This window comes from Triturus cristatus, chromosome 1_1 (genome assembly GCF_964204655.1).
Source record: "Triturus cristatus chromosome 1_1, aTriCri1.1, whole genome shotgun sequence".
In the NCBI taxonomy this organism is placed as follows: Eukaryota; Metazoa; Chordata; class Amphibia; order Caudata; family Salamandridae; genus Triturus; species Triturus cristatus.
Genome location: NC_140579.1, coordinates 147,158,982 through 147,179,772, shown reverse-complemented (window position 1 = coordinate 147,179,772; position 20,791 = coordinate 147,158,982). Strand labels below are relative to the sequence as shown.

Genomic DNA, 20,791 nt, shown 5'->3' with positions numbered 1-20,791 from the left:
CAGATATTTCCACTTAGAACATGAAGACTCAACAGGTCAAGGTTCAAGGTTAGTTTAATGTCCCTAAGTTTGGGGGGGGGAGGGGGTAGGGTCTGCTTTCTATGTTCACCCCCACTTTTGCTTTTGCTTCACTGGTTTTCGACTTAGATGTGGCTGTGGGCCTGCCAATCAGACCCACAGCCCAGCTGTTCTCTCTCTAAATTTATACTATGTACTTTAGGTGCATAACCCAATTGGTTAGGGTCACCTTATTGGCCCCTGTATAGTGTACCTTAGGTACCCAGGGCATAGGTGTACCCTAGGCCTACCAGGGGCTGCAGCATGTATTGTGCCACCCCTGGCCTTCCATTATGAAACAACTGGCTGATCACTCAGCTGGGGCGAGGTCGTGTAATCACTCACTGCTTAGGTGTAGTATTCCTATACCTACCTTATATATAGACACATGTGTACCTATCAGCCACTCCTATGGCAGGCCTTAACAATCCTGGAGGCAGAGTGCTTGGTGACATGTGAGATGGTGCTCTAGCATGAGCTGAGCCTGTCTGCAGCTTCCGGAACCATGTCCTTATAGCTGTTCTATGATATAGCCTACCATATACTCTTAAAGTACCTTATAATCTTAAACGGTTATGGTAACTATGGTTTGGCTTTATCAAAACATGTCGGGTAAGGTGTCTAACACTTTGGAATAATACCCCCATACCATTCCTGGCCATGAGGATATTATTCCTCCCTTCTAGAGGGAGAAGACATGTTGAAACCTACTTACCCGGTTAAAGTTAACCAGAGCCCCAGCATCACAAAATGGATGCTGCTGCCACAAACACAAGTCTGACCTCCTGCTGCTGGGAGTCCTTCCAGCGAGGGAGGCTTGGACAATAGGTTTCCTGCCTTGGGAGGTGCGAGCACCACCCCAGACAGGATTTAGTGTATTGGGGCATGGAGGGTTGAAAGAAACTAGACACTGCCTGGGGCACACAAGGTGTCCCATGCATAGTCCAGTTCAAACCGGCGCTGGGGCACTCCAGCCCCAGCTCTGGCGCGAAACTGGACAAAGGAAAGGGGGTGTAACCACTCCCCTTCCTGGTCCCACCCATAGGAGGGACCTTGCAGGTAGCCCAGCCTACTAGCCCAGTATATCAGTAGGTAGCTGAGCCCTGCAGAAATTAGATTAACCTGAATCTGCAACTTGTACAGAAACTCTGGACCTTCGACATTCGACCTCAGGAAGAAGACTGAAGAAATCTCCCTTGTGGCCAAGGAGTGACCACCCTGGGCAACCAGGCACCATCCAGCGACCGCTGCTTGCTTTGCGACTGATCCTACGAGGGATGACTGCAGAGACTGACCAGCGCCGAGACTTCCAGACACCTCTGACCAGATCCACATCTACAGCGAAGCTGAGACCCGTGGAGGCGGCGAGGGACGTGGGACCGGCGACTTGGGAAAAGTGGCTAGTACCTGACTAGCGCGACTTCCGAGGCTCCCTCGAGGCTCCCTCGAGGCTGTGCTTGGGAAATTGAGAAGCCCCCATCCCGAGCACCATCTACAAGGAAGACCAGCTCCCCACACTTCACGTGTTCTGCGTGGGGCCCTTCTGCACCTGAGTTGCTCGACGTGTTGTCCGGTTGCTGGCCCGTTGGCTAGTGACCTCTGCGACGACGAACCTTTGTTTTCACCTTGCTGGTCCGGCTCCTCCAGACTGGCACCCGCTCCTCTGTGAAAGAGAAGCACCCCAGACCTTCCTGGTCTCCACCAGAAGCAAGTCCTCCATCCTGCGTGGGTTCCGCTTCCCAAGGCTTGTTGGGTCCTGACTCGACTTCGACGCCGCCGACAGCAAGAGCCTTCGTGGGACTGCTCATCTCCTGGTCCTGGTCGTCCGCGACGCCTCCTGGTACCCGTGGCTGCTGCGACAAGCTTCACCTCTTCACCTGCATCTTCACGACATCGCCTGGTTCCTTACTGGTTCCTTCCCGGCTCCTGGCTGGTGACCTAGACTCTGTCTCTTCTGCTTGAAGGTATCCTTCCTTCTTGATTCCATCCTTGGGATCCACCGGACACTCTTCACTGACTGCCTGTCAGCAACTTTCCTTCAGGCATCCATAGGAGTCACCGACAAAACCCGACGCAAGTTCACGCCTATGCACCCGCAGCCCGTCGGCTAGGTAACTTGAGTACTTCGGTGCTCACAAGGGTATTGACTATCCAAGGGTCTAGTTTCCGAGTCTCGACTTCCTAGCTATACCAGAAGTGTCCTAAAACTGTTAATTTCTAATAACTTCCATTTCTATCGACTTTTACGCATTACGCGTGAGTGTTTCCACTCTGCACCTGAATCCCGTGGGCCTCCCACTTCCTAACCTTTGGTAGTATAGTGTAGCCCCAGCGATTCCCTAGGCCTAGGCCTATCCTGTGTTCGTGACAGTGGTTCTTATACCACTTACTTAGTATATGGTTTGCGTGGCCCCTAGGGCCTAACTGTATTACTTACCTGTGTGACTTAATGTATGCTTAAATAAGACTGCGTTGTACTTACCTCGAATCTCATAAAGAGTGCTGAGGGTTTGACTAGAATAAATACATTCTATTTTTATATATATCTGTTGTGGTGTCCTTGTAGGAGAGTAGGGTCTGCTTTCTATGTTCACCCCCACTTTTTGCTTTTGCTTTACTGGTTTTCGACTTAGATGTGGCTGTGGGCCTGCTAACCAGACCCACAGCCCTGCTGCTCTCTCTCTAAATTGATACTATGTACTTTAGGTGCATAACCCATTTGGATAGGATCACCTTATTGGCCCCTGTACAGTGTACCTTAGGTACCCAGGGCAGAGGTGTACCCTAGGCCTACCAGGGGCTGCAGCATGTATTATGCCACCCCTGGCCTGGCCTTCCATTATGACACAACTGGCTGGTCACTCAGCTGGGGCAAGGTTGTGTAATCACTCCTTGCTTAGGTGTAGTATTCCTATACCTAACTTGCATATAGACACATGTGTACCTATCAGCCACTCCTATGGCAGGCCTTAACAATTCTGGAGGCAGAGTGCTTGGTAACATGTTAGATGGTGCTCTAGCATGAGCTGAGCCTGTCTGCAGCTTTCGGAACCATGTCCTTATAACTGTTCTATGATATAGCCTACCATATACTCTTAAAGTGCCTTATAATCTTAAACGGTTATGGTAACTATGGTTTGGCTTTATCAAAACATGTCGTGTAAGGTGTCTAACACTTTGGAATAATACCCCCATCCCATTTCTGGGGATGAGGATATTATCCCTCCCTTCTAGAGGGAGAAGACATGTTGTAATCTACTTACCCGGTTAAAGTTAACCAGAGCCCCAGCATCACAAAATGGATGCTGCTGCCACAGACACGAGTCTGACCTCCTGCTGCTGGGAGTGATCCCGGCAAGGGAGGCTTGGACAATAGGTTTCCTGCCTTGAGAGGTGCGAGCACCACCCCAGACAGGCCTTAGTGTATTGGGGCAGGGAGGGATGAAAAGAATGAGACATGCCTGGGGCACACAAGGTGTCCCGTGCATAGTCCAGTTCAAACCGGTGCTGGGGCACTCCAGCCCCAGTCCTGGCGCGAAACTGGACAAAGGGAAGGGGGTGTAACCACCCCCCTCCCAGGTCCCACCCATAAGGCGTGACCTAGCAGGTAACCCAGCCCCCCAGATTAGTATAAGAGTGGTAGCTGGGCCCCAGGAGATTAGATTATCCTGAACCTGCAACTTGAACAGAAACTCTGGACCTTCGACATTCGACGAAAGAAGAAGACTGAAGAATCTCCCTTGTGGCCAAGGAGTGGCTACCCTGTGCAAACAGGCACCATCAAGAGACTACCCTTTGCTTTGCTGAAGTTCTACGAGGGACCGACTGCAGAGCCCGACCAGAGCCTTGACTTCCAGACTTCTCCGACCCTGATCCACAGCCGAGCTGAGATCCGTGGAGGTGACGAGAGACGTGGGACCGGCTACCTGGGAAAAGTGGCTAGTATCTTCCAGCGCAGCTTCTGAGGCACCCTCGAAGTTGTGCACCGGGGATTGAGAAGCCCCAACCCCAAGCACCATCTGCACCGAAGATCAGCCCCCCACACTCCACGAGTCCTGCGTGGGGCCCTTCTGCATTTTCCTGCTTGCCGCGTCTGTCCGGTTACTTGCCCGTTGGCTAGTGGCCTTTGTGACGACGCATCCAGAAATCTTCACCGCTGGTTTGGCTCCTCCAGACTGGCTCCCGCTTCCTTGCAAAAGAGAAGCACCCCAGACCTTCCTGGTCTGCACCAGAAGCAAGTCCTCCGTTCTTCGTGGGTTCCGCTTGCCAAGGCTTGGTGAGTCCTAGTCCAACTTCGACGCCGCCGACAGCAAGAGCCTTCGTGGGACAGCTCGCCTCTTGGTCCTGGTCGTCCTTGACGTTCCCTGGTCCTCGTGGCTGCAGCGACAAGCTTTACCTTCACCTGCAATCTTCACGACATCGCCTGGTTCCTTCCTGGTTCCACGTGGTCACTGGCTAGTGACCTTGACTCTGTCCCTTCTGCTTGCAGGTCTCCTCTCTTCTTGATCCCAGCCTTGGGATCCACCGGACACTCTTCACTGACTGCCTGTCAGCAACTTTCTTTCAGGCATCCATAGAAGTCCACGACAAAACCCGACGCAAGTTCACACCTATGCACCCGCAGCCTGTGGGCTAGGTAACTTGGGTACTTCGGTGCTCACAAGGGTAGTGACTATCCTAGGGTCTAGTTTCCGAGTCTCGACTCTCTAGCTGCTTCAGAAGTATCCTTAAACTGTTAATTGCTAACAACTACTATTTCTATCGACTTTTACGCATTACGCGTGAGTGTTTCCACTCTGCACCTGAATCCCGTGGGCCTCCCACTTCCTAACTGTTGCTAGTGTAGTGTAGCCCCAGCGATTCCCTAGGCCTAGGCCTATCCTATTTCCGTGACAGTGGTCCTTATACCACTTACTTAGTACATGGTTTGCGTGGCCCCTAGGGCCTAACTGTATTACTTACCTGTGTGACTTAATATTTCCTTAAATAAGACTGTGTTGTACTTACCTCTAATCTCATAAAGAGTGCTGAGGGTTTGACTAGAATAAATACACTTTATTTTATATATATATCTGTTGTGGTGTCCTTTCATTTGGTATTCAAGGGATTATATATGGTATCACAGCTGGCTTCACATGCCATTCAGAGTTTAGCCTAAGACTGCTCTTGTCCATGCTACCACTATGATAGCTGGTCTATAAGGTTGACTTTACAACCAATCACCATAAGGGTATTTGGACTGATATAAGGTGTACACTAGAACTAGTGACATCATACATCAGGCCAACTTCTCACAGTCCTTTCATTTGGTATTCAAGGGATTACATATGGTATAACAGCTGGCTTCACATGCCATACAGAGTTTAGCCTAAGACTGCTCTTGTCCATGCTACCACTAGGATAGCTGGTCTATAAGGTTGACTTTACAGCCAATCACCATAAGGGTTGTTTGGACTGATACAAGGTGTACACTAGAACTAGTGACATCATATATCAGGCCAACTTCTCACAGCAATAAAGCATTGTTGTGTGACAATTGGCTTGGTGCTTCCGTTTTTCCTTATGGGTTAGGGGGCACTGCAATGCAAACCTATGTAATTTACAGCTTTGCCATGTTTGAAACATTTTTAGGCTGCATGTATATGTTTTTACATATGCATATATATGTATATATATGTATTTTCTATATGCTCCGGGATCCCGCACGTGGGCAGGGATTATTCATAGATTATGACTATTGATGAGTATCCCCTGGATGAGAACCCCAGCGAATGCCGGAGGTCTGCCGTAGTCTGGAGGTGGGAAACAGCCTGGGGCGAGCACGCCTTCAACAGCCAGCTGTTGAGATAGGGGTAGACTAGAACCCGTGATCTGCGCAGATAAGCTGCGACCACCGCCATCACTTTTGTGAACACCCTAGGGGTGCTGGTAAGGCCAAAAGGGAGCACGTAGAACTGAAAATGCTTGTGGCCTACCGTGAACCGTAGGTAACGCCAATGGGCAGGCAAGACAGGGATGTGAAAGTAAGCGTCCTGCAAGTCCAACGCTACCATCCAGTCTCCAGGGTCGAGGGCAGACAAGACCTGAGCCAAAGTTAACATCTTGAACTTCTCCTTCCAGAGGAATAGGTTGACTTCCCTGAGGTCTAAGATAGGACGCAGGCCTTTGTCCTTCTTGGGCACCAAGAATTAGTGGGAGTAGCAACCACGACCTACTTCTGGCACAAGGACATGTTCTATGGCTTCCTTGGCCATGAGAGCCGTAACTTCCTGGCGGAGAAGGACCAAGTGATCCTCCACCATGTGATGGACTGTAGGTGGCATGGAGGGAGGAGTAGTCTCAATGGGCAGGGAGTAGCCCCTTCGGACTATCTGCAAAACTCACCTGTTCAACGTGATTTTGTGTCAGTGGGGGAGGTGATGGCAGATCCTGCCTCCCACTGGCAAGTGGTGGCCCTGAAAAGTTGGACTAGGAAGGTTTGGAGGCTGCTGTGGGGTGGGGGGCATTGGTGGACTGGCCCGCTCACTGGCCCCCAGACCCATGACGTTGGGTCCTACGACCCCGGCCGCACAGAGCCTAGGTAGCCTGCGCAGGCGTGTGGCTACGGGTGGAGCGTGGAGGGGCACCCCTTCTGTAGCCACGAAAGGGACAAAAGGCAGACTGCATGGGGCCAGAGGTGGCAGCAAGGCCAAAGGATCTGGCCGTAGCCCTAGAGTCCTTAAAGTGCTCAAGCGCGTTGTCTGCCTTGTCACCAAACAGGCGACGGCCAACAAAGGGCATGTCCAAAATGATCGATTGAACATCCCCAGAGAAGCCAGTGGACCTCAACCAGGCGTCGCGCCTCGGGGATACTGACGTAGAAATTGTTCTACCCAGCGAGTTGGCTGTATGCAGTCCACACCTGATGGCGAACTTTGCTGCGTCTCGATCCTCTGCAACAGTGCGGGTGAGCATGGGCGTGCCTCCTCCTGGCACTGAGGCAGCCCTTGCGCAACCGTGTCCCACACAGAGTGTGTGTAACGGCCCAAAAGACATGTGGTGTTTACCGACCACAGTCCTAAGCCGGCAGAAGAAAACATCTGGGAACGCCAGGAAAGAACAGAGTTACAAAAGTACCAGTCGACCCCGGTCCGGCTCTGTGTCCAAATCAGGGGTGAGGCTAGGGTCAACGCCAGTTTGGTGTGCAACCAGTGCCAGGAAATTCACCACTGAAATCGGTGCCAGGGAAGAAACCGTGAGGTCGACCGGCACCGATTTGGATCCAGGCCTGGATCTTTGGGGGCCCTCCAAGTCAAAGCCGCCGGCCTCTAAAGGCCCAGGGCCCCCAGCCGAGTCCACGGGGCCTGAAGGCACGCCGGCAGAGTCGGGCTGTCTAGAAAGCTCGAAGCCGGGTAGGGGAGCTCCGGCTCCTGGAAAGGGAGGGAAGTGCAGAGTCATCCCAGAAGCGGGCTCCAAAGGCAGAGCAGGAGAGCAACGACACTCCGGTTCCCGCGTTGGCCAACGGATGAGGAGAAGGCAAAAAGCGACTATGCTTCTTTGCCTTCTTTTTGTGCTTCGGCTTACCCTAGGAGTGCGAAGACTTCGATGATGTATGGTGATGGCTTCGCGACCGGTCCCGAGACCTTGCTCTCAACCGGGACCTCCAGCAGCGTAGAGCCGACTGCCGGGCATCCAAAAACTTTCGGAACTGCTCCCGCAAAGACTTCAGGTTCATAGCCCGACAGTCAGAGCATGACTTCGGGTGCCTCTGGTGCCTGGAGCGCAGCAACGACCCGAGGTGCGGATCCGTGGCAGACAGGAGTCACAAGGCTTAAAGTCAGTCCATCAACGGGACATCCTTACGTGCACGAGGAGTCAAAGCACTCGAAAAAGAGGGCGACAGAAGTCAAAAAAATGTTAGCCTAAAAGTGACTTAGGTGTACGTTCTCTCCGGATCTGCGCTGGCTAGCACGGAAAAAGAAAGAACTGACATCAGTGTGCAGGGGCAGCGTCTAAGTAGACACCGCAACGTCACCCCGGCGACCACGACGCCGCCAACGAACACTGAGTCGACCGACACCACCTACAGACGCACAGGGGTACTGCTAAGAATTAATTTCTTCGGATCTAGTCTGACGCCTGGGGGTAATTCTAAGGTAAGGAATCTATAACTACTGTCTCTTTCAGATAGTCCTGGCACCAGAGGAAGTAAAGGACGTGACACCTGTTTTTGTTGCAGAGTCTAAAATAAGACAGAAGTAATAGGTGTGGAGGCTGGAATGTTCAACGTGGAAGCTCCCCTTGTGAGAAGTTGGCCTGATATATGATGTCACTAATTCTAGTGTACACCTTGTATCAGTCCAAACAACCCTTATGGTGATTGGTTGTAAAGTCAACCTTATAGACCAGCTATCCTAGTGGTAGCATGGACAAGAGCAGTCTTAGGCTAAACTCTGTATGGCATGTGAAGCCAGCTGTTATACCATATGTAATCCCTTGAATACCAAATGAAAGGACACCACAACAGATATATATAAAAATAGAATGTATTTATTCTAGTCAAACCCTCAGCACTCTTTATGAGATTCGAGGTAAGTACAACACAGTCTTATTTAAGCATACATTAAGTCACACAGGTAAGTAATACAGTTAGGCCCTGGGGCCACGCAAACCATATACTAAGTAAGTGGTATAAGAACCACTATCACAAACACAGGATAGGCCTAGGCCTAGGGAATCGCTGGGGCTACACTATACTACCAAAGGTTAGGAAGTGGGAGGCCCACGGGATTCAGGTGCAGAGTGGAAACACTCACGCGTAATGCGTAAAAGTCGATAGAAATAGTTATTAGAAATTAACAGTTTTAGGACACTTCTGGTATAGCTAGGAGTTCGAGACTTGGAAACTAGACCCTAGGATAGTCAATACCTTTGTGAGCACCGGTGTACTCAAGTTACCTAGCCCACGGGCTGCGGGTGCATAGGTGTGAACTTGCGTCGGGTTTCGCCGTTGACTCCTATGTATGCCTGAAGGAAAGTTGCTGACAGGCAGTCAGTGAAGAGTGTCCGGTGGATCCCAAAGATGGAATCAAGAAGGAAGGATACCTGCAGCAGAAGGGACAGAGTCTAGGTCACCAGCCAGGAGCCGGGAAGCAACCAGGAAGGAGCCAGGCGATGTCGTGCAGATGCAGGTGAAGAGGTGAAGCTTGTCGCAGTAGCCACGGGTACCAGGAGGCGTCGAGGATGACCAGGACCAGGAGGCGAGCTGTCCCACGAAGGCTCTTGCTGTCGGCGGCGTCGATGTCGAGTTAGGACCCAACAAGCCTTGGCAAGCGGAACCCACGCAGAATGGAGGACTTGCTTCTGGTGCAGACCAGGAAGGTCTGGGGTGCTTCTCTTTCACAGAGGAGCGAGTGCTAGTCTGGAGAAGTCGGACCAGCAAGGTGAAATCAAAGGTTCGTCGTCGCAGAGGTCACTAGCCAACGGGCCAGCAACCGGACAACACTTCGAGTAACTCAGGTGCAGAAGGGCCCCACTCAGAACACGTGAAGTGTGGGGAGCTGATCTTCTTTGCAGATGGTGCTCGGGATGGGGGCTTCTCAATTCCCCAAACACAGCCTCGAGGAAGCCTCAGAAGTTGCGCTAGTCAGTTACTAGCCACTTTTCCCAAGTCGCCGGTCCCACGTCCCTCGTCGCCTCCACGGGTCTCAGCTTTGCTGTAGAGGTGGATCTGGTTCAGAGGTGTCTGGAAGTCTCGGCGCTGGTCAGTCTCTGCAGTCGTCCCTCGTAGGATCAGTCGCAAAGCAAGCAGCGGTCGCTGGATGGTGCCTGGTTGCCCAGGGTGGTCACTCCTTGGCCACAAGGGAGATTCTTCAGTCTTCTTCCTGAGGTCGAACGTCGAAGGTCCAGAGTTTCTGTTCAAGTTGCAGATTCAGGATAATCTAATTTTGCAGGGCTCAGCTACCTACTGATATACTGGGCTAGTGGGCTGGGCTACCTGCAAGGTCCCTCCTATGGGTGGGACCAGGAAGGGGAGTGGCTACACCCCCTTTCCTTTGTCCAGTTTCGTGCCAGAGCTGGGGCTGGAGTGCCCCAGCACCGGTTTGAACTGGACTATGCATGGAGCACCTTGTGTGCCCCAGGCATGTCTCATTCCTTTCAGCCCTCCCTGCCCCAATACACTAAAGTCTGTCTGGGGAGGTGCTAGGAGGTACTAGCACCTCCCCAAGCAGGAAACCTATTGTCCAGGCCTCCCTGGCTGGGAGGGCTCCCAGCTGCAGGAGGTCAGACTCGTGTCTGTGGCAGCAGCATCCAGTTTGTGATGCTGAGGCTTTGGTCAGAGTTAAACAGCAAAGTAGGATTTTAACATGTGTCTCCCTCTAGAAGGGGGAAATAATATCCTCATCACCAGAAATGGGATGGGGGTATTATTCCAAAGTGTTAGACACCTTACACGACATGTTTTGATAAAGCCAAACCATAGTTACCATAACCATTTAAGATTATACGGCACTTTAAGAGTATATGGTAGGCTATATCATAGAACAGCTATAAGGACATGGTTCCGAAAGCTGCAGACAGGCTCAGCTCATGCTAGAGCACCATCTCACATGTTACCAGGCACTCTGCCTCCAGGATTGTTAAGGCCTGCCATAGGAGTGGCTGATAGGTACACATGTGTCTATATATAGGGTAGGTATAGGAATACTACACCTAAGCAAGGGGTGATTACACGACCTTGCCCCAGCTGAGTGATCAGCCAATTGTGTCTGATTGGAAGGCCAGGCCAAGGGTGGCATAATACATGCTGCAGCCCCTGGAAGGCCTAGGGTACACATATGCCCTGGGTACCTAGGGTATACTGTACAGGGTCCAATAAGGTGATCCTTACCAATTGGGTATGTACCTAGGGTACATGGAGTCCATTTTAAAGAGAGAGCAGACAGCCTGAGACCCTGAATGGGAGGATCTCAGGCCAACTAAGTCGAAAAACCAGCTAGACACTAGGCAAAAAGTTGGGGGTAACCATAGTCAGATATCCACCTTCCTACACCCCTCAATAAAACCTCTTGAAACATTGAAATGTCATCAACTGGTGAGATCCGTGGGGGAGGAGAATCCGTCAGTGCAGGTGAATATCTACCAGTGCTTGACAAGGAAGTGTCTCTGGTATGTCTGGAATGAGACCTCCATCTAAGATGACAATGACGTGAATAAGTAGAGGATCTATGACTACAAGAATGGTGCCTCGTGTGGGATCTAGACCTTGGTCTTCATGACGAAGATGGTGGTGGAGGCGGAGGAATAGACGGAGGAGGAGAAGGCGGCAGAGGAGTCGGAGATCTTTGTTCCATATTTGGAAGAGGTGGTGGAGACTGCTCATGAGATACTGGAGAAGAAACGAGCCTAGATGAAGAATAGGTTTGGAAATAATTGGAATCTGACGTGTAAATACGTCTTCTCTTCTTATGCGCCTCCTGAAGTCTTGAAGATGGTGACAAAGTTCCTGAGGAGGTTCTTTGACTCCCTCTCGAAGTCGATCAACTCGTCGACGGCGACCTTCGATGTCGTCTAGAAGGAGGATCTTGGTTCGTCGTCGAGCGCTGCCCTCTCGGCATCGAACGACGGTGGGAGTCTGTCGTTGAGTGACTTTGCAGGTGAGAGAAGGTTCTCGACAGTGACCTACGAGGTGTCACTGTCAGCGGTGGACTTTCTGAAGCCAACCAAGGTGGTATCGTTGTTGGCTTCGTAGTCGACTTCGATTATCTTTTTCTCGACGTGGAACGTCGACGTCCTTTGGACCCAGGGCCCTGGGTCGACGGCGAACAGGTCGGTGCTGTACCTCCTCTCGCCGTCCTCGACCGGGACCAGCGCCATTTTTCAGCCCTTCTTCTGCAGGGGAGCCCCCCAGAGGCTGAAGACAGAGCTTTTGTAGAGGAATGACCCTCTCCTCGCCCTGAAGTCTTGGCCTGCTGTTTTCTTCTCTCTTCTGCTCCCTGAAGCCGGATTTTCTTTCGGTCACGCAGAGTACACTTAGAGAAGGTTTTCCAGATGGAACAAGCATGAGGAACATGAGAAGCAGGAAGACAAATTATGCACACTCTGTGAGGATCAGTCTTGGCCTTCTTCCAACCACAGTCTGGGCACTTATCAAAAAGAGATGGCATTTTTGAGTGAAAAAGGTTCTGTCAGAAAAAGACAGAAACACAGAGAGGAAGACCAAAGACGTTGAGCAAAGTGATTTGCTAAATTCAAAAGTGAATTTTGAACACAAACCCCAACCTGGTAGAGCTCAATGCTCCAGGGTCCTGAAAGCAGGAACCGGAAAAAAGAACTGAAGTAACTGCCACTAGCTGGTCATGATGGGATACTGGTGGTCTCTGGGATCTCAAAGGCACAGTGTCTATTTTCAAAGATATATAATGGCAGCCTCTGGGGGTATTCTTTCCTTTCATCTCGATCATGAAAAAAGGGGTTTTGTGAAGGAGATTATACAGTGTGTTTTATACTAAAAAAAACTACACAAATTTAGTATACTGGCTACCTTTTTTCAATTCTTTGTGAGGATGTAGCCAGTGTAGCCTATGTATTTAGGCTGCATTATTATCTTTCCATCTCTTACGTGTCTTTGCAGGCCTTCCTGAAGAAAGGCAAAAATATCCAATTAAGAAGTGCTCCAGGGTGCCCGCACCTGGGCGGAACTATTCAAGTGCTTATGACTATACATGGAAATCAATCCCCTTCGAGAGAACAGAGATTGCAACAAGTGACGGCCATCTTGGAAGTATAGAAAACCACATTTTAAGATGGTGCAAACCTGAAAGGATTGCCAAAGCCAGTAGAGGTAGAGAGACCGGGATGAGCGAGAAACCGACCTGCAGCTGTGCTCATTATAAGAGGCACAAAATAAAAGAAAAAGAAAAGTAGTCTCTTAACTGCAATGGAAGTACATGCAGAACCAATTAAAATGCAGGGTAAAACCTAAATGCTGCAGAAATCAAATACCAAAAGGGGATTATAACAGACAAGAAAGCCACTCAACCATGAGCAAGGGACAGACCCAAAGCCCACTCTAAGTATATGTTAAGATTTTGGTTACAGTGCGGTATGCAATAGACAAATAAACTGTTGTGAGACAACAAAAAAGTGCTTTGTAAGCCACTCAAGGCGCTACTCATGAAGTACTAATGCACACATGACAGCAGTCAATCACAGAGATACTATTAAATCAGTTTGCGTGTGCAGACACACAGCATGTTACAACACACAAGGCTTCACATTATGCTTGCTGGAACATCACTTTATTAGGAATTCATAAGAGGCCATCATTCACCTGCAAATACCAAAACTCACCTCAAAGCAGAACTCCTGGCCGAGGATGCTGCTGTGCACTGGCTTCACGATGGAGTCCTCATCTAGATTGAGCTCCAGAGCCTCGGCCGCACTACTCGGGCTGAGCAGTGACTCGTGGGAGTGGGACTCCTTGAAGCTCTGCATCAGCCTGGCCCTTGGGAAGTAAAGAGGAATGGTGAGGAGTGTGAGCTCAGAGCCGATGCACATGTGGCTCAGAAGGAGAGGCAGAAGAAAAACACATCTAGTATTGGTGGAGGACCATCAAAAACCCACACGATTACAACATAACTAGCACACTAGAGGACCACAGGGAGAGGCGGGAGATAAAAACACCTAGTATCAGTGAAGTACCATCAGAAGAGGCAGGATTAAAGCACATCCAGCACCCTGGAAGATCGCAGGGAGAGGTAGGAGAAAAACACACAAGGTATGTGTCGAGTACCATCGGAAGAGGCAGAATTACAACACATCTAGCACTCTAGAGGACCACAGGGAGAGGCAGTAGAAAAACACACCTAATATCAGTGGAGTACCATCAGAAGAGGCAGGATTAAATCACATCTAGCACCCTAGGGGACCACAGGGAGAGGGAGAAGAAAAACACACAAGGTATGTGCGATACCATCGGAAGAGGCAGAATTACAACACATCTAGCACCCTAGGGGACCCCAGGGAGAGGCAGTAGAAAAACACACCTAATATCAGTGGAGTACCATCAGAAGAGGCAGGATTACATCACATCTAGCACCCTAGGGGACCACAGGGAGAGGGAGAAGAAAAACACACAAGGTATGTGTCGATACCATCGGAAGAGGCAGGATTAAATCACATCTAGCACCCTAGAGGGCCACAGGGGGAGGCACGATTAAATCACATCAAGCGCCCTAGAGGACTACAGGGAGAGGCAGGAGGAAAACACACCTAGTATCCACGCAGGACCATTGGAAGAGGCAGGATTACAACACATCTAGTACCCTAGAGGACTAGAGGGAGAGGCAGGAGAAAAACACACCCAGTATCCATAAAGGACCATCGGAAGAGGCAGGATTATAACACATCTAGCACCCTAGGGGACTACAGGGAGAGGCAGGAGAAAAACACACCTAGTATCCGTGGAGGACCATCGGAAGAGGCAGGATTACAACACATCTAGCACCCTAGGGGACGACAGGGAGAGGCAGGAGAAAAACACACCTAGTATCCGTGGAGGACCATCGGAAGAGGCAGGATTACAACACATCTAGCACCCTAGGGGACCACAAGGAGAGGCAGGAGAAAAAAAAACACATCTAGTATCAGTGAAGGACTGTCGGAAGATGCAGGATTACAACACATCTAGCACTCTAGGATGCCACAGGGAGAGGCAGGAGAAAAAACACACATAGTATCTGCAGAGGGGCAACAATAAAGGCACAACTAGTACTCCTGTGGGACAAAAGCAAGAGGCTGGAAGAAAGTCACACATATCAGTGCTGGGGGGACTACAGAAAGAGACTCCAGGAAAGACACACCTTCCAAATCTGAAGGCCTGTGGAAAGGTGCAAGAACAGAGCACATAACACCAGGCCACGGTAGCAATCTAAAACAGTTAGTGAACATGAGGGCCCATAGGTAGAACATGAACATGAGCACACACAGCATCCTTGAGGGACCAAGACTGATGGCTGGAATTTGAATGAGGGATGAACTAGACAGCTCAACCTGAGAGCCCATAGGTAGAGTATGAACATGAGCGCACACAGCATCCTTGAGGGACCAGGATTGATGGGTGGGACTTGAATGAGGGATGCACTAGACAGCTGAACCTGAGGGTCCATAGCTAGAGCATGAACATGAGCGCACACAGCATCCTTGAGGGACCAGGACTGATGGCTGGGACTTGAATGAGGAATGCACTGGACAGCTGAACCTGAGGGCCCATAGCTAGAGCATGAACATGAGCGCACACAGCATCCTTGAGGGACCAGGACTGATGGCTGGGACTTGAATGAGGGATGCACTGGACAGCTGAACCTGAGGGCCCATAGCTAGAGCATGAACATGAGCGCACACAGCATCCTTGAGGGACCAGGACTGATGGCTGGGACTTGAATGAGGGAAGCACTGGACAGCTGAACCTGAGGGCCCATAGCTAGAGCATGAGCACACACAACATGCTTGAGGGACCAGGACTGATGGCTGGGACTTGAATGAGGGATGCACTGGACAGCTGAACCTGAGGGCCCATAGCTAGAGCACGAACATGAGCGCACACAGCATCCTTGAGGGACCAGGACTGATGGCTGGGATTTGAATGAGGGATGCACTAGACAGCTGAACCTGAGGGTCCATAGGTAGAGCATGAACATGAGTGCACACAGCATCCTTGAGGGGCCAGGACTGATGGGTGGGACTTGAATGAGGGATGCACTAGACAGCTGAACCTGAGGGCCCACAGCTAGAGCATGAACATGAGCGCACACAGCATCCTTGAGGGGCCAGGACTGATGGCTGGGACTTGAATGAGGGATGCACTAGACAGCTGAACCTGAGGGCCCACAGCTAGAGCATGAACATGAGCACACACAGCATCCTTGAGGGACCAGGACTGATGGCTGGGATTTGAATGAGGGATGCACTAGACAGCTGAACCTGAGGGTCCATAGGTAGAGCATGAACATGAGCGCACGCAGCATCCTTGAGGGACCAGGAGTGATGGCTGGGACTTGAATGAGGGATGCACTGGACAACTGAACCTGAGGGCCCATAGCTAGAGCATGAACATGAGCGCACACAGCATCCTTGAGGGACCATGACTGATGGCTGGGACTTGAATGAGGGATGCACTGGACAGCTGAACCTGAGGGCCCAAAGCTAGAGCATGATCATGTGCGCACACAGCATCCTTGACTGACCAGGACTGATGGCTGGGACTTGAATGAGGGATGCACTAGGCAGCTGAAGCTGAGGGCCCATAGCTAGAGCATGAACTTGAGCGCACACAGCATCCTTGAGGGACCAGGACTGATGGCTGGGACTTGAACGAGGGATACATTAGACAGCTGAACCTGAGGGCCCAAAGCTAGAACATGAACATGAGCGCGCTCAGCATCCTTGAGGGACCAGTACTGATGGGTGGGACTTGAGCGAGGGATGCACGAGGCAGCTGAACCTGAGGGCCCATAGCTAGAACATGAACATGAGCGTGCTCAGCATCCTTGAGGGACCAGGAATGATGGCTGGTACTTGAATGAGGGATGCACTGGACAGCTGAACCTGAGGGCCCATAGCTAGAGCATGAGCACACACAACATGCTTGAGGAACCAGGACTGATGGCTGGGACTTGAATGAGGGATGCACTGGACAGCTGAACCGGAGGGCCCATAGCTAGAGCATGAACATGAGCGCACACAGCATCCTTGAGGGACCAGGACTGATGGCTGGGACTTGAATGAGGGAAGCACTGGACAGCTGAACCTGAGGGACCATAGCTAGAGCATGAGCACACACAACATGCTTGACGGACCAGGACTGATGGCTGGGACTTGAATGAGGGATGCACAGGACAGCTGAACCTGAGGGCCCATAGCTAGAGCATGAACATGTGCGCACACAGCATCCTTGACTGACCATGACTGATGGCTGGGACTTGAATGAGGGATGCACTAGGCAGCTGAACCTGAGGGCCCATAGCTAGAGCATGAACTTGAGCGCACACAGCATCCTTGAGGGACCAGGACTGATGACTGGGACTTGAACGAGGGATGCACTAGACAGCTGAACCTGAGGGCCCATAGCTAGAACATGAACATGAGCGCGCTCAGCATCCTTGAGGGACCAGTACTGATGGGTGGGACTTGAACGAGGGATCCACTAGACAGCTGAACCTGAGGGCCCATAGCTAGAGCACGAACATGAGCGCACACAGCATCCTTGAGGGACCAGGACTGATGGCTGGGATTTGAATGAGTGATGCACTAGACAGCTGAACCTGAGGGCCCATAGTTAGAGCATGAACATGAGCGCGCTCAGCATCCTTGAGGGACCAGTACTGATGGGTGGGACTTGAACGAGGGATGCACTAGACAGCTGAACCTGAGGGCCCATAGCTAGAGCATGAACATGTACGCACACAGCATCCTTGACTGACCATGACTGATGGCTGGGACTTGAATGAGGGATGCACTAGGCAGCTGAACCTGAGGGCCCATAGCTAGAGCATGAACTTGAGCGCACACAGCATCCTTGAGGGACCAGGACTGATGGCTGGTACTTGAACGAGGGATGCACTAGACAGCTGAACCTGAGGGCCCATAGCTAGAACATGAACATGAGCGCGCTCAGCATCCTTGAGGGACCAGTACTGATGGGTGGGACTTGAACGAGGGATCCACTAGACAGCTGAACCTGAGGGCCCATAGCTAGAGCACGAACATGAGCGCACACAGCATCCTTGAGGGACCAGGACTGATGGCTGGGATTTGAATGAGTGATGCACTAGACAGCTGAACCTGAGGGCCCATAGCTAGAGCATGAACATGTGCGCACACAGCATCCTTGACTGACCATGACTGATGGCTGGGACTTGAATGAGGGATGCACTAGGCAGCTGAACCTGAGGGCCCATAGCTAGAGCATGAACTTGAGCGCACACAGCATCCTTGAGGGACCAGGACTGATGGCTGGGACTTGAACGAGGGATGCACTAGACAGCTGAACCTGAGGGCCCATAGCTAGAACATGAACATGAGCGCGCTCAGCATCCTTGAGGGACCAGTACTGATGGGTGGGACTTGAACGAGGGATCCACTAGACAGCTGAACCTGAGGGCCCATAGCTAGAGCACGAACATGAGCGCACACAGCATCCTTGAGGGACCAGGACTGATGGCTGGGATTTGAATGAGTGATGCACTAGACAGCTGAACCTGAGGGCCCATAGCTAGAGCATGAACATGAGCGCGCTCAGCATCCTTGAGGGACCAGTACTGATGGGTGGGACTTGAACGAGGGATGCACTAGACAGCTGAACCTGAGGGCCCATAGCTAGAGCATGAACATGAGCGCACACGGCATCCTTGAGGGACCAGGACTGATGGGTGGGACTTGAGCGAGGGATGCACGAGGCAGCTGAACCTGAGGGCCCATAGCTAGAACATGAACATGAGCGCGCTCAGCATCCTTGAGGGACCAGGAATGATGGCTGGTACTTGAATGAGGGATGCACTGGACAGCTGAACCTGAGGGCCCATAGCTAGAGCATGAGCACACACAACATGCTTGAGGAACCAGGACTGATGGCTGGGACTTGAATGAGGGATGCACTGGACAGCTGAACCGGAGGGCCCATAGCTAGAGCATGAACATGAGCGCACACAGCATCCTTGAGGGACCAGGACTGATGGCTGGGACTTGAATGAGGGAAGCACTGGACAGCTGAACCTGAGGGACCATAGCTAGAGCATGAGCACACACAACATGCTTGACGGACCAGGACTGATGGCTGGGACTTGAATGAGGGATGCACAGGACAGCTGAACCTGAGGGCCCATAGCTAGAGCATGAACATGTGCGCACACAGCATCCTTGACTGACCATGACTGATGGCTGGGACTTGAATGAGGGATGCACTAGGCAGCTGAACCTGAGGGCCCATAGCTAGAGCATGAACTTGAGCGCACACAGCATCCTTGAGGGACCAGGACTGATGGCTGGGACTTGAACGAGGGATGCACTAGACAGCTGAACCTGAGGGCCCATAGCTAGAACATGAACATGAGCGCGCTCAGCATCCTTGAGGGACCAGTACTGATGGGTGGGACTTGAACGAGGGATCCACTAGACAGCTGAACCTGAGGGCCCATAGCTAGAGCACGAACATGAGTGCACACAGCATCCTTGAGGGACCAGGACTGATGGCTGGGATTTGAATGAGTGATGCACTAGACAGCTGAACCTGAGGGTCCATAGGTAGAGCATGAACATGAGTGCACACAGCATCCTTGAGGGGCCAGGACTGATGGGTGGGACTTGAATGAGGGATGCACTAGACAGCTGAACCTGAGGGCCCACAGCTAGAGCATGAACATGAGCGCACACAGCATCCTTGACTGACCATGACTGATGGCTGGGACTTGAATGAGGGATGCACTAGGCAGCTGAACCTGAGGGCCCATAGCTAGAGCATGAACTTGAGCGCACACAGCATCCTTGAGGGACCAGGACTGATGGCTGGGACTTGAACGAGGGATGCACTAGACAGCTGAACCTGAGGGCCCATAGCTAGAACATGAACATGAGCGCGCTCAGCATCCTTGAGGGACCAGTACTGATGGGTGGGACTTGAACGAGGGATCCACTAGACAGCTGAACCTGAGGGCCCATAGCTAGAGCACGAACATGAGCGCACACAGCATCCTTGAGGGACCAGGACTGATGGCTGGGATTTGAATGAGTGATGCACTAGACAGCTGAACCTGAGGGTCCATAGGTAGAGCATGAACATGAGTGCACACAGCATCCTTGAGGGGCCAGGACTGATGGGTGGGACTTGAATGAGGGATGCACTAGACAGCTGAACCTGAGGGCCCACAGCTAGAGCATGAACAGGAGCGCACACAGCATCCTTGAGGGGCCAGGACTGATGGCTGGGACTTGAATGAGGGATGCACTAGACAGCTGAACCTGAGGGCCCACAGCTAGAGCATGAACATGAGTGCACACAGCATCCTTGAGGGACCAGGACTGATGGCTGGGACTTGAATGAGGGAAGCACTAGGCAGCTGAAGCTGAGGGCCCATAGCTAGAGCATGAACTTGAGCGCACACAGCATCCTTGAGGGACCAGGACTGATGGCTGGGACTTGAACGAGGGATGCATTAGACAGCTGAACCTGAGGGCCCAAAGCTAGAACATGAACATGAGCGCGCTCAGCATCCTTGAGGGACCAGTACTGATGGGTGGGACTTGAACGAGGGATGCACTAGACAGCTGAACCTGAGGGCCCATAGCTAGAGCATGAACATGAGCGCGCTCAGCATCCTTGAGGGACCAGTACTGATGGGTGGGACTTGAACGAGGGATGCACTAGACAGCTGAACCTGAGGGCCCATAGCTAGAGCATGAACATGAGCGCACACGGCATCCTTGAGGGACCAGGACTGATGGGTGGGACTTGAACGAGGGATGCACGAGGCAGCTGAACCTGAGGGCCCATAGCTAGAACATGAACATGAGCGCGCTCAGCATCCTTGAGGGACCAGAACTGATGGCTGGTACTTGAATGAGGGATGCACTGGACAGCTGAACCTGAGGGCCCATAGCTAGAGCATGAACATGAGCGCACACAGCATCCTTGAGGGACCAGGACTGATGGCTGGGACTTGAATGAGGGAAGCACTGGACAGCTGAACCTGAGGGCCCA

General features: G+C 51.7%; 1 protein-coding gene across 6 annotated transcripts in view; it reads right to left on the bottom strand.

Annotated features, from left to right (window-relative positions):
* Positions 1–20,791, bottom strand: part of SYNGAP1 (synaptic Ras GTPase activating protein 1) — a 1,959,930-nt gene that overhangs the window by 862,557 nt on the left and 1,076,582 nt on the right. For all 6 annotated transcript variants that reach the window (XM_085623761.1, XM_085623749.1, XM_085623769.1 and 3 more), the window contains one exon: positions 13,390–13,543. In XM_085623761.1, coding sequence (XP_085479887.1) covers positions 13,390–13,543 — 154 coding nt within the window. The remainder of the gene's footprint in view (positions 1–13,389; positions 13,544–20,791) is intronic.